General features: G+C 46.5%; 1 protein-coding gene across 1 annotated transcript in view; it reads right to left on the bottom strand.

Annotated features, from left to right (window-relative positions):
* Positions 1-14,459, bottom strand: part of RERE (arginine-glutamic acid dipeptide repeats) — a gene marked incomplete at both ends in the record, with an annotated part of 256,264 nt that overhangs the window by 160,904 nt on the left and 80,901 nt on the right. The window contains 2 exons of the mRNA XM_080691726.1: positions 5,333-5,429; positions 6,840-6,945. Of these exons, the coding sequence (XP_080547852.1) occupies positions 5,333-5,429; positions 6,840-6,945 (203 nt within the window). The remainder of the gene's footprint in view (positions 1-5,332; positions 5,430-6,839; positions 6,946-14,459) is intronic.

Here is a 14,459-nt window from a genome sequence, read left to right on the forward strand (position 1 = left end):
ACTGGGTTCATCCCAAGGACTCCCCCAAAAAAGAATGAGGTTAGAAACCTGAAAGAATTATTTGGTTGTCTTGCCCCTGGACCTCTAGAAAATCACCTGAGAACATCTCCCTATAACATGAGAGCCTAGGTAAGATGACGGCTCGGGGCCGCCTTCAATTCTTTTTTCCTCCTGACAAGCTGAAGTAGGAGACAAATGGTCCAGAAGCGGGAGGCCCTGCGCTGGCGAGCGGGTTCTGCTCTCCCCTGCCGTGGTCCACGGAGCACTGGAGCGCGCACCGTGTGAGCGTGCAGCACACCTGGGCTAGCACGGGGTGGCTCCATCCCTTCAATACAACATCATCCATCCACGGGGAGCTGGAGCCACCGCTCATTCCCTGGCATCCAGACGGCTCCTGAGCTAAACTCTCCCACGCCTCCAGCAACCAGAAAACCCCACTGGCCTATGCCCAAGAGATAAAAATGAGTGGGTGCCAGTTAGCCAGACCACCACAAAATTAGTTTCACTTTTCTTCCTACTACATCGGGGGAGGGGGGGCAGAGACTGAAGCAGGGGCATTCTACCTCCGCCTATTACTCCCAGCCCAACAAAAAGTCATTCTCTGCTGCCAAGGCTGCCCTTGAGTGTATAGTCCTCCGGCCTCAGCCTCTCAAGTGCTGGGATTACACGCACTTCTCACTGCACCAGGTGTCCTTTTACAGTCTGAAGGACCCAGCAAAGACTCAATAGGCAGAGTATTTCAAAGAGGAATAACACGTGTGCTGCTTAGCTTGAGGGGCACCCTCACACCCACCGTCCCGGACAGTGAGTCAACAGCAGGCATCTGGTCCAGGACTCTGCTACCAAGTCCTATCATCCTGAACCAGTCTGTCAAAAGAATACCGCAAAGCCACAGACAGCCTCAGCTACTTAGAGAGGCCCTCCACAACTCAGTGAGACCCTGTTTCACACAAAAAAAGACTAGAAAATAGTGCTGGAGGTGTAGCTCAGCGATAGAGTGCCCCTGGGTACCCCCCACACACACACACACAAGGATAGCACAACAGTTAACAAATAATGCTGGCCACGGGCCGTGCGCCAGAACGGGGGTTACAGGCGTCTACACCAGGTGCGGTGAAGCACCTGTATCATCCCAGTGCTTGGGAGGGTGAGGCAGTCGGAGCACGGTTCGAGGCCAGCCTCCGATACGTAGTGAGGTTCTTTGCAACTCAGTGAGACTGTTTCCAAATAAAGAATAAATCAATAATAGGGCTAGAAAATAGGGCTGGAGCTGGGCGTGGGGGCGCATGCTTGTAATCCCAGTATTGGGGAGGCTGAGACCGGAGGATCAAGTTCCACAGACAGCCTCAGCTACTTAGCTAGGCTAGTCACAACTCAGGGAGACTCTGCCTCAACAATTAAAAAAACAGACGAAAAACACAGGGCTGAGGGTAGTTCTGAAGTACCTGCCCCTACGTTCCATCCCCAGTACCGGAAAAAAAATGAAAAAAATAGGGCTGGGGTGTAGCTTGGAGGTAGATGCCTCTGGGTTCCATCCCAGCCACCACTCGTAGGCAGAATGTCCCTGAGTTCAATCCTCAGTACTACAAACTAAACAAAGCTAAACACCCCACTAAAATCTCCTAATTTAAATCTGGTACTTTTCCCTAGCACATCACCTAGTAATAAGAAAAACGCAAGAACTATTCAAAGTGCTAGCTGCACTACTGTGCTTACTGGTAAGTGGAGTAAGAAAACAAGTGGCTTTTCAAGACTTTGCCTGGAAGGAGGGCGAGAGCAGCCAGGCAAGGTGAGGCCGCCTGACGGCTACGCTACGACTGCTAAGGTCACGAACTGCCACTTTTGGAAATAAAACGTTTTGGTAAGCAAAAGCTTCAATTTCACAATTTACAAAGAGGAGACTGCAGAAACCTTGTTTTCTTTTTCATTCATGGTAGCTACAAAACAAGGTTCTCAACGCTCCTTTATTACGCAACTCTAGCACCAGTCTGAAAGAAAAATTTACATCTCAGCTTCCCCTCAAGAACGGAATGGCAAGCGCCCCTCAGAGGGCTGCGAGCCCAGACAGGCCCCAGACTGCGCCTGCGCACTGAGGAGAAGGGGCGGGGCACTCACGGCCAGGCTTTGTCTCGGCTGTCCTCCACTGGTGTGTCCATTATATCCGCAGGATCCCCTTTCATGTGCCCACAGACTATTCTATTTGCCTTTCTCTCAAAACTAAATTTATTTTTAGTATTACTTATTTGTATTTGTGAAAAGAATAACTTTCTGTGGGTAAACTGTGGAAAGAAAAACTGATAAAAAAGATTAAATCTTAATTCTCAAACTGTTACTCCCAATATCCCCCAAATATGTTAAACTTAAGACAATCAAACCTTAATACAGAGAAAAGGAATAAAAAGAGATTCCCAGGGCCACTGTCATTCCTCTTTGGCAGCGAGCACAAGGCTGCTGGGCATTCAGCTGGATCGCTAGGCAGCAGTAAGACATAGGCACGGCCTGCGTGTGAGCGAGCGAGGCTGGCACGCAGGACTTCACAATGGACTCACTGAGCACCTGCCAGGCCAGTTCACTTCTCACTAGGAGTATCTGGAAAAAAAACCAGGTGACAACTCACAAGGGACGCCTTCTTTGAAGCTAACAAAATCAAATTTAAGATGAAACTTTTCTAATGGAGCTGCTACTTTTCACGGCGAGTCTAATGAAAACACCACATGAGAAAAAAAAAACTAATCCATGAGGATTCCAGTCACATACTCAGTAAGGAAAATCTCCATGACTCACTGGAAATCCAGGTGCAGTGGCCAAAACAGGACAGTGGCTCAGCTTCAGGTCTATAGAAGGCAGCTGCAAAGTAAATTTATCTGGGTCTACCTGGAATTACCCAGAATAAATGTAAAAGTGCTAAAATGAGATAAAATTACAAATCTGAATGGCATGCATAAATACTCAAACACATTCGCTAAAGCTGGGCTTGAAGGCGTACACTTGTAATCCCGGTACTTGGGAAACCCAGGTAGGAGGATCCCAGGTTTGCTGCTAGCCTCAGCTACTTAGTGAGGCCCTCTGCAATTTAATGAGACCCTGTTTCAAAATAAAGAATTGAAAAAGGGCTGGAGGGTGTGGCTCAGAGGTACAATGCCCTGGGTTCAATCCCCAGTACCGCAACACACACACACACACACACACACACGCACGCACGCACGCACGCTCGCACGCACGCACGCACGCACGCGCTTGCTTTGGTCAATTATGTCAACACATGTTGAATAGCCAGAGTTATAAATCTCATATTTTTATGCTTTCAACTAGAACTCTAGATGCCTTGAAATCCTGTACCACCACCAATGGAAAGGTGGGAAAAGAAAGGAAAAGCCAGCAAAGCCGGGTCCTCGCTGGCAGGCAAGCTGCTGACCAGCACGGCCCCCATCCAGGCCCTGGCTTTGCCCAGCAGCTGAGGAAGGAAAGCCTGCCCCAAGGTGACTTGGAGAGCCTGTAAACAACACAGGGACCTCCCAGTGCTTCTAATGTGCAGTAAAGAGTCAACGCAGTGACATGAGCTCCTTCCTATGCAGGGCTCAGCAAGCTACTGGCCAACAAGCCAAGTCTGGCTCCCACCTGTTTTCAAAGGGCCTTAGAGAATGGATTTTGCATTTTTTAATGGCTGAAAAAGAAATTAAAAAATGGCTATTTCCCAACATGACAATTCAATGAAACTCAAATTTTAGAGTTCATGAAGTTTTACTGCACACAGCCACCTTGTTAATATCCTGCCTGCAGCCTGGGTGCTACAAAGACTGAGCCGGAGAGCTGACATAGGCCAAATGAAACCTATCTGGCCCTCAAAGTTGGCCAGCACCTCCCCTATGTAAAAGTTGCTGCTAATTTGCCTTGTGCACAAGAGATTCCAGATGGTTTTACTGAACACCATGTGAGTATTATAAAATTACCCCAGTGGAATTAAGCTAAAAGCTGGCAAATCCCAATGACCATTTTAAAACCACAGTCTTTATTTTCTTCTCTTTTTTTGGAGGAGGGCTAACCAGGGATTGAGCCCAGGGGCAATTCACGTCTGAGCTACACCCTCAGCACCCCTGCCGTGTGTGTGTGTGTGTGTGTGTGTGTGTGTGTGTGTGTGTGTGTGTGTGTGAGAGAGAGAGAGAGAGAGAGAGAGAGAGATTGATTGATTAGTGATTGAACCAAGGGGCAGTCTAACGCTAACTATACCCTCAGCCCTATTTTTATTCTGTATTTTGAAACAGGGTCTCACTAAGTTGTGGAGGGCCTCACTAAGTAGCTGAGGCTGACCACAAGCCTGCGATCCGCCTGTCTCGGCCTCCCGAGTGCTGGGATGACAAGCGCGCGTCGCCACGCCCAGCTCCACTTTTGGTTTTGTAGCAGGGTCTAAGTTGCTAAGAGTCTTGCTAAGCTGGCGAGGCTGTCCTTGAACCTGTGATCCTCCCGGATCAACCTCTAAGTACTGGGATGACACGTGTGGACTACCATGCCCAGTCACGTCTTATTTCCAGTAAGGGAAGGGTCTTAAGAATATTAGCTATGTTTCCCATGCTACTTAGGAGGTCCAGAGTATGCCATGTGACCCCCAAAATGCACGAAGATATAGGGATAGTCACTTTTTGGTAAAATTACCTAAGCTACAATGCTATCTGCTATCTCCAAAATAAAAAAAAAAAAAAAAAATCAAAGCCGGGCGTGGTGGTGCATGTTTGTAATTCTAGCGTTTGGGAGGCTGAGACAGGAGGCTCATGGTTCGCAGCCTCAGCTACTTAGTGAGGCCCTCTGCAACTCAGTAAGACACTGTTTCAAAATAAAGAATAAAAATAGGGCTGGGGGTGTAGCTGGAAGGTAGAATGCCACTGGGCTCCACCCCCAGTACCACACACACAAAAAAATCATCAATATGTTCTCCGTACCCCTTGCCAAGATTGGTTGTAGATTTTTTCAGACACACAGAAAATGTAAAGAAGAGCTGAATGACAGTCTGCACCATTCTGCCCAGATACTACCGTGCTGCCGTATTTGCCTCCTCCTTCCCAGTGGCAGGGCTCAATACTTTGAAAGTAAACTAGAGAATGCCAGAACACTTCCCCCTGATATCAGGACATTAATTTTCAAGGAGATAAAGATATAATAACATGGCAAAAAAGAAATAAATGAGAAGAAAAGTAGAGAGGTAAAGTCAGACAGGTGAGGATCCTTGTAGTTACTGAAGGTAATGAGTGCCACAGGGCCATGGCAGCTCGGGCCTTCTCCCCACACTGGTGCCACTGGGCGCGTGGGACACCTCTGCACACCTCTGGCACGCACTCACCTCAGGGCAGCGGCATGGTACGTGTCCACATAATCCGAAATGAAGAGCTCTCGGTTCTTGATAACGGGGTCTGTGATGACAAGCTCTCTTCCAGAGTCTGTTAAAAAAAATTGATTATTACAACTCAGTTTGCCAAAGCAGATAGGAAATCTTTGTGCAACATTTTTCTCAAGTTCCCCTCCCGCTACTAAAGCACAATAAAGAGCGAGGCCTCGTTAGCACTGTAAGTGCACAAAGGAAGGGAGAAGAGCGACACGCGGCAAGGACAAGAACAGAGTGCGCAGCGTGGGACCGATGAGGAGTCTCACTGGGTGTGCGGTACAGCCTTTACTAAGTCCCTAATTTGCCAAAATCCATTTATAAGCAAAGATTTTAAATGAAGGAAAAAGGGGGAAAACAATGATCACGTCCTAGAAACTTGTAAACTAATAATTTTATTGATTTTTGTCCAAAATCTCATTTTTTGCTAGATATTCCAAAAACAGAATGAAGCTACACACTGGTTCTGCTGAAAAGAATGACTAAGTTACTACTTTAAACAAGGAATAATATAATTTCACTGCTTTAACAGAATTTTTTTTTTTTTTTTTTTTTTTTTTTTTACTGTTTCAAAGATTTCTTTTTTAACTAGTAAAGTACCAAAAAATTATTCTTTAAAACCATTTTTGACTACTGGTGCATTGGTTCAAAATCTGTCATCAGAGATAACACAAGAACAGGAACGGCCATGCATCGTGCTGCTGCAGAGACGGGCCTCGGCTTCCCCTGCGCCGCTGTGCGCTCACTTCCCAAGTGAGCCAGGAACAGGCCTGCCTCGGTCATTCAGGGGTGACAGATGGCCCAGTACCTCTCAAGAATCAAGTTTTAAAACAAATGTGATATACATTTATGTACATAGCTCATGTGTCAATAAAATTACTGAGCAGCAAGAAAAAAAAAAGTTGCCTGGAACTATCTTCTTCCAAACATATTCTAGAAAATGCTGCTTTTAAAACTAACGTATACTACCTTGAAAATACAAATCACTGAAAAAAAATTACAGTCCTCTTGAATTTTAAATATTATTTGTTCATTACCAGGTGAAATTACTGTTATTCCCAAAGACCTATCTTTATTTGAAGGTTAAGGGGAAAATGCTATTAGCACATCTTCAAAAGTTTTAAAAAAAAATAAAAACCAGAAAGCAAAAATAATGCAAGAGCTGGGAGTTGGGGATGTTACAGCAATATTCTTACTTATAAAAAGTTAGTTCAGAAGCCAAATGTGTTGGCTCATGCCTATAAACTCAGTATTTGGAAGACCAAGACAAGAGGATGCAGGATCCAGGCCTGCCGCAGTAATATAACAAGGCCTTGTTTCACAATAAAAAAATAAAGGGCTGGGATGGAGTAAAGGAGGGAAAGGAAGTTTGCTCAGAGAAAACTTATCACAGTGGCTACTTCCATCCAGTGGATATGTTTAGAAGAACTTTGCCCAAATCTCAGATTTATAAGAAGGACGTATTTACCATTTTCATTATGTCGATCCTGAACCAAATGCTGATACACAGAATCTGGAACTTCAGACTGACGGTAGTACCATTTGACGTTCATGAGCAGATGGTCCCTCTTACTCTGAAAAGGAAAATCTAACAGCATTAGGAACGGGGCTTCGGGTGTCCATGAGTGCACATCATACCCATGACCTCAAGCCCCTGTGAAGAGGTGGACAGGCAGGGGGGACAGAGCTACCACCAGGACAACGGCAGCTACCACACAAAGCTGCCTATTTCAAGAAAGCAAGAGATCTTGAATCTATGCATGTCCTCAAGTTTGATTATTTCATTCCATTGACATTTTCACTTAACATTAATTATGCATAGTATTGAAATACATTCCTCTGTCTTAATCCTTAATCATTTTGGTAAATACTTATCATTGGAGCACATTGTCCAGGCTCAATAGGAGCAAAAAGCTGGAAAAAAATATACCTCGCAAGACCTGCCACTCAGCCACCTCCTCTCTAAGGTTTGCCTACCGTGCAGACATAGTCTCCCTCCACTTTGCTGACACAGAACTTCAGTACTGCTATATGCCAAGCAAAGTGATCAGGCCAAACATGGACGAGGGGTGGTGACGGAGGCACTCCATACAGCAGCTCCTTGTCTTGTCTCTTTGAATTAGCAGAAAATAGAACAGCTTGTCCATAATTATAATTATGAAGAGTTCTACGTTAATTATTCTCTTATAACTGTTTAGAATAATTAACTATGATGTCTTAAAGTCAATTTTGTTCCCGATTCATTAAAAGAAAAAAAAGAAACAATATAGCCCTTCTATTTGAAGGCTATGGGGTTACCATTGAGTAGACCATCTGTGTGCTTGGTCATGGAACAGCTCGGCAGGGACTACACTGAGGTTTCCTGAGGCCACAGGAAACACTCTTAACCCAGGTTGGGCCTTAACCAACTCCCCAAGGCGACTGCGATGTCACTTCTCATCACAGGCCCACTGGTCAGAAGTGAAGAGCAGCTAAAATTCCAGAAAGGCTTCGTGCTCATACAGGAGATGCCTACATCCTCAAGCATGCCGAGAGCCCTTATTAATGCAACCCTAATATGCCTCACAGGCAGAAGGACTGTTTTGCCAAAATGAAGAAGGGTGAGGGGAGGGAATTTTTTTTCTCTCCTACAAAAGCTGCAGCTTCTTCCCTAGATATAAAGAGCAGGATGAGAATGGGATTACTTACTCCTCACGGAAACTAAAAGCCTACTGGATTCCCTAATGCAGTACTAGCAATAACCAGGGAGTGGCAGCATTGTGTTAAAAAAGACTACAAATTCAACATAACAAAGGCACAGCCAAGTAGAGAGGTTTTAAACACATTTCCATAGCTCCAATGGGCGCAGTCTTTCTAAGTAAGCCGATGGTTTAATGAATGGTTAGCATCTACTGAGAAAGGCGTGTGCTGTCTCAGAGGTGACCAGCGGGCTACGATACATCATCTAGGGTTGCGGTTCTGCCTGCCACCGCTAGTTGGTTCTGCCTGCCACCGCTAGTCGGTTCTGCCTGCCACCGCTAGTCGCCGAAAGTGAAGGGACAGGACTAGATGATTCCCGGTCTTTTACCAAGCGAATGTGCCCACGTCCAGATTTCTCCTCATAGATAACGGTGGTGCGGGCGAGTGCCTCATGTTTGCCATTACTAACAGTGCTTTCGTGGAAGTGCTCAGTGACATGAGCTAACACCACCACCCTAAAGGTTCATGAGGGCAGATGACATCTTCAGAGGCCGCCAGCTCCTGTCAGGAACCACCGTCAAGAGAGGGGCCCTCCCAGCTCCGAACGGCACCCACCAAGCCGACTGCGAGAAATCCTCCAATTCCTATTCCTCACTAGTCAGTATTCTGCTCAAAATTACACAACAACCAAGGCCAGAAATAAACTTAAAGGTCTTTTTGTTCAACGCAAACCAACCATCTGGGTTTCAATCTTCACTCTGCAACTTACTAAAGCTTTGTGACTTTGAACATGTACTTTTCCGAGCCTCAATTTTCTCGCACATAAATTATAAATTGAATGGATTAGCTCCCAATAAAGGTCGGGTATCACCGCCATTGTTTTACAGATGAAGAGAGGCCCTTGAGGATCTGCTCTCCTTGGAGCTAAGCTCGTGCACTCAGGACACCCGGGCGCCTTCAGTTCCTGCCTTTCCTGCAGCAGCAGTGAGCGCTCCTGGCAAACGCACCCAGCCTTTACTGGGAGCCAGTCCATGGACATCACCAGTGAACAGGAGGCTGAGACAGGAGGATTGCACAGGTACGAAGCCAGCCTCAGCTACTTAGTGAAGCTTTCAGCAACTTAGTGAGACCCTGTTTCAAATAAAATATAAACAGGCCTGGGAGTATAGCCCCAGACGTAGAAAGCCCTTGGGTTCCATCCCCGGTACCACTTAAAAAAAAAATTAAGAGCTAAAATCGGTCTGGATGTAGCTCAGTGGTAGAGCACCCCTGGGCTCAGCCCCCAGTGCCACAAAATCACCCTGGTCATCAGGATGCGGGAGGAGGGGTGGGGGCGAGCAAGAGGCCAAGTGCAGAGGCCCTTCCTCGCCAGGTGGAGGCAGCTGAAGGAGAGAGCAGCAGCCTGAAGCTCGCGGGCCCTTCTGGGGAAGAGACGCAGCTCCTGCAGGCACCAGTGCACCCCAAGGCCCCCAGGACAGCCGCTCCACCCCCAGTGCTGCCAGGCGGATGGGGGTCTCAGGCCAAGGAGACCTAAAAACGTACACAGATGGACAGTATCAAAAGAACAACTTTGTCAAAGGAGGGCAATCTACCAGAGATAATACGAGAAGCTCTTTCACATTTTTATTTGGTTACTGGAGATTTACATTTCAAATAATAAGATCTGGTTTCAGAGCCAGGTGAAATCAGACAGAAATCCTTGTCTCTTAAGCCTATATAGCTGACTAGGTTTTTCTAGAAATTAAGAATATGTGGAAAAGAGAGGTGGCTAACCTCTTAAACTGTATAGCTTACAAAGACACCTGCAGAAACTTTCCGCGTACAACACTGTTTCTGCAACACAGCAAAGGAAGATTAGAGCCATATGAATTAAGAGGCTTCCTGTGTACTTGAGAAAAGTGCACACAGAATTCTGACTGGCTGTCAAGACACCAGGGACGCACAGAGTGGAGCAAACGTCTCCCGGCTCTCAGGATGGCCCTTCAAGTATGTGGCGCTAGTAGCAGCACTTCAACCTGGCTGTGCCACCTGCACCGGCAGGCAATGGCTGTCAGCCCTGTGGTCTGCAACAAGACCCGGCTCTGGGGAGGACAGAAGGAGCAGAGAGCAGGTCGAAGTGACGGGTCTTCTAAGGCAAAGACCACTCTGGGCATGCCGCTGGCTATACCGCCAACCACACCTCCACACAGCCAGAGGCTCCCCGTTACCAGCTCTGGGGTAAACATCGGGATTAAAGGGGAACAACCAAACACAATCGGATCCGGCAGTCCCACTACTGGCTACTGCCCAAGAAGACCGGAAACCGTTTGCCTTGGTAGAGATGCCTGGCCTGCACTGCTGTGTTCACTGCAGCTCCACTCACAGCCAGGCCATGGGATCAGCCTACAGGTCCTTCAACAACAAGCGAGAGGCAGTGCCACGTCACACGATGGGACCCTGTGGGTCTAAGGAAGGAGCCTGTCACTTGTGAAAATGTGGCTAGAAAGACAAAGGGCATGTATTCTCCTTTCTATGTGGATCATGAAATAATCAAGCTCAGAGACACAGGGGAGAACAGTGGCTGGGAGGCTGGAAGATGGGGGAGTGCAGAGGTGATGGCTAGTGGGTACACATTGCACAGTCGGAACAGGGCTCTGGTGTTCTTAGGTCTGTCTGCTGCACAGCTGGTGAATACAGTTAAAAGAGCGGCTGTACATTTAAAAATTGCTAGGAATAAATCTCAAATGCTCACATCACACCGAAAAGCGATAGATATTTTTAAATCATGGATATGTTAATTACCTTAATTATTTGTAATACATCCATAAGTCATATCACTTTGTTTCTCATAAGTATAATTATAAGCTCAATTTACAGTAAGATTTAAATTATAAAAAAATGAAGTAATGTAAGAAGTATCTTCTATTTCAATCCACTGCTGTACTGCTAACATAAGGCATTAGGATGACATTTCATATCTTTACATGCTATCCATATAGCTGGATGGCCACTTTTGGCTCAACATGCCAAAGAAGAGAAGCAGAAAGCTCTGAGCGCGCCTGGCCTCAGGCCAGCAAGGCCATTCCCCTGATGCTGCTCTGGCCTGGGCACCGAGCGCTCGGGAGGAAACTGACACACCGACTGGAATCTTCTCTCAGGACAAGAAAGCACACTAATCACATGACTGTACCTCCATCTCTCGCTGTGCTGACTTAGCAGTCAAATATCTCCTTCCTTTTACGGGCCAGTAAGCTTCTTACTGTCACTGCGTGAACAGAGTGTTAGATCCGAGGACACTCCTCCTTCCAGCTTCCTCGGGTACATTTTAGTGTGCTAGATCACCTACAGCCATCAGGACCCTGCAGGAGTCGCCCTCTCCACGCACTGTCAGGAGACGAAGAGAACCACGGAAGAGTCACGACTAGCACACCGGCTTGTGGCCACACCACTCGCATTTCTAACAGATCTTAAAATTGAATGGGACACAGAATCCTAATCGATGGTACCAATATTTACTGGCATTTCCAAATGGATATAATCTGAAACCACTGAGGCGCCTGCCCAGAACTGGCATAATCATTAAAAAAACACACATAGATGAGATAACCACAGAAGCCGACTGCATCACCCTGACTGAGCCGCGTGCTGCCCCGTGCTGGAGGCAGGGAACACGCCCAAGTGGCACTCAGGCTAGAAGACGGCTGGCAAGAGACTGCGTGGCATCCAGGCCTGTGGGAGGGCAAAGGTCACTGTGATCCAAACAGTGACCTCAAGGTGGGGCTCTAGGGGGCAGTGTGGCTTACTAAGGTGTTTACAGCCAAGATGTATAAAGAACTGATTACATACAAATCAAAATGTGCTGAAACAAAGGCTCCGATGATCAGAAATGACTTCAAAACCACTGTCTCATGATGATGTCTTGTTTAAGAAAACTTTGTCTTTTAAAAATTACTTTTAAGCCGGGCGTGGTGGCGCACGCTTGTAATCCCTGCGCTTGGGAGGCTGAGACAGGAGGATCGCGCAGGTTCGAAGCCGGCCTCAGCTACTGAGTGAGGCTCTCAGCAACTTAGTGAAACCCTGTTTCCAAATAAAATATAAAATAGGTCTGGGAGTATAGCCCAGAGGTAGAAGGCCTCTGGGTTCCATCCTCAGTACCACAAAAATAAATAAATAAAAACTAAATAAATAAAAATTACTTTTACAGTTTAAACTAGACAAAAATCAACTGACAGTTTACTTTGGTAAAACGAAAAAGCTGCATGAACATAAAATCATCTCTCAATTGTCTAATGGGAATAAACCCATTAAGGCAGTTCCTGTCTAGGATGACATTTGTATAAACATTAGACTTTTTAGGCAATTAATTCTTTTTCTTCTTTCTTTTTTTTTTTTTTTTTTTGTGGTACTGGAGTTCCTGGAAGCCCTTCTACCTCCGGGCTACACAGACCTATTTTTATATTTTTATTTGGAAACAGGGTCTCTTAAGCCAGCACGGCTGGCTTAGAACCTGCGCGATCCTCCTGTCTCTGCCTCCCAAGCGTGGGGATTACAAGCGTGCGCCACCACGCCCGGCTAAGCAATTAATTCTTAACAACTGTTTGCACTGGAGAGAGAAGAAGGGAAGGGAAGGGAAGGGAAGGGAAGGGAAGGGAAGGGAAGGGAGGGGGGAAATGAAAAGGAGGAAGGGGGAAGAGAAAGAAAAACCAAGTGCAGGGGTGGCTGTGGGAAGATCCCTATTTGTTGGGCTCTACCATAATCTGGAAGGCTGGGCATTCTTAATGTTGTATGCACACACAAGTAAGCTATATTTAAAGGGGAATTTGGAACATGGGCATTCATGTAACCACTCACATGTATTCCAGCGGCCCCACCCCCACAGGGGTGACAGCCGATATTAGTTGTCTGGGTGGGTTAGGGACAGGAGAGGGCCAGCAAAGCACTACGTGTGGGTGTGTCTGTGAGAGCGCCTCTGCAGAAGGGTGGTGTGCAAGCCCAGGGGCTGAGTGGGGAAGACCCAACCTCAAGGTGGACAGGCACCATCCGCTCTGGACCTGGATAAACAAAAAGCAAGAAAAAGGCAAATCCACTCTCTTTTGGAGTCAGAACACCTTCTTCTCTGCCCTCAGATATCAGAATTAGGAGTTTTACAGCAACGCTTGGAACTCCGGGGCTTGAAGCACGGCACCCTGTGCTCTTGGGCCTTTGGCTTCAGACTAGGAATTACATCATCAGCTTCCTTGATTATAACAAGGCCTCTGCACTCAGGCTGAGCCACATGCCAGCTTTATCCCCTCCATCACTGTGCCAGCCAATTCCTCAACAAAGAGCCGGGCACGGTGGGCACGCTTGTGATCCCAGTACTTGGGAGGCTGAGACAGGAGGACTGCAAGTTTGCAGCCAGCCTCAGTGATTTGTGAGCCCCTGTTTCAAACAAGAAAGAATAAAAATAAAGGGCCGGGGATGTAGATCAGAGACAGAATGCCCCTGGGCTCCACCCCAGTGCCGCGATACCAAGCTCCTTAACAGATTTCCTTCCATCATCCATCCTTCTATTTAATTTGGTCTGTCTCCTGAGACCCCAGCATACTGACAAGCATTAAACATGTTTACGCTTTCTAAAGCCCCAAAGTCCGTGTCTGAAGAGTCAAGTTAACATATAAGACTACACGAATCTCCAAAGCTTGCTGACCACATTCAAAGTGAATCCTAAAGGCCCAGATTCTACTTAGCAGCTGCGATCATATTGGATTAGCACATTACCACAAAGTTTCTATTTGGTCCAAATGATTTCTCTCATTAGAGAAAAGAAAATAGCTATTTGCAACACAGGAAGAAATTGTCACAGCCTCCAGATCTCTACCAAAACTGTAATTATTCCATTGCATTTCTTATTTATTTATTTATTTATTTATTTATTTATTTATTTATTTATTTTGGTGGTACTGGGTTCCTGGAAGCCCTTCTACCTCCGGGTTACACTCCCAGACCTATTTTATACTTTTTATTTGGAAACAGGGTCTCTTATGCCAGAGCGGCTGGCTTCGAACCTGCGCGATCCCCGTCTCCGCCTCCCAGCGCTGGCGTTACAGCGTGCCCACCGCGCCCGGCTGAATTTCTTTTTAAAAAGTCAATCCCAAATGTCATACAATCTGACATCTTTGTAATACGCCAGCTGTTGTCTGGTGAGGACAGTGATTTTTCTCATTTTGAGGGAGCTAATGGCATCTCATTTGTGACGCAGCCAAGAAGTTTCAGAGCTCTACCGCACACTACCAACACAGCCAGGTGCTGCAGAGACAGCAAGCTGCCAGGAAAGGGGTGTGGCCGCCCCGTTCTCTAGAAGCTTCACAAACTGAACACCCATTATTCTGACATCAAGTTATTTTAAAAATAAAAAGTTCCAATTCATAATTAAAGATATTATAGCAAG

The sequence above is a fragment of the Muscardinus avellanarius genome (genome assembly GCF_963383645.1).
Source record: "Muscardinus avellanarius genome assembly, chromosome: 3".
NCBI classification, from domain to species: Eukaryota; Metazoa; Chordata; class Mammalia; order Rodentia; family Gliridae; genus Muscardinus; species Muscardinus avellanarius.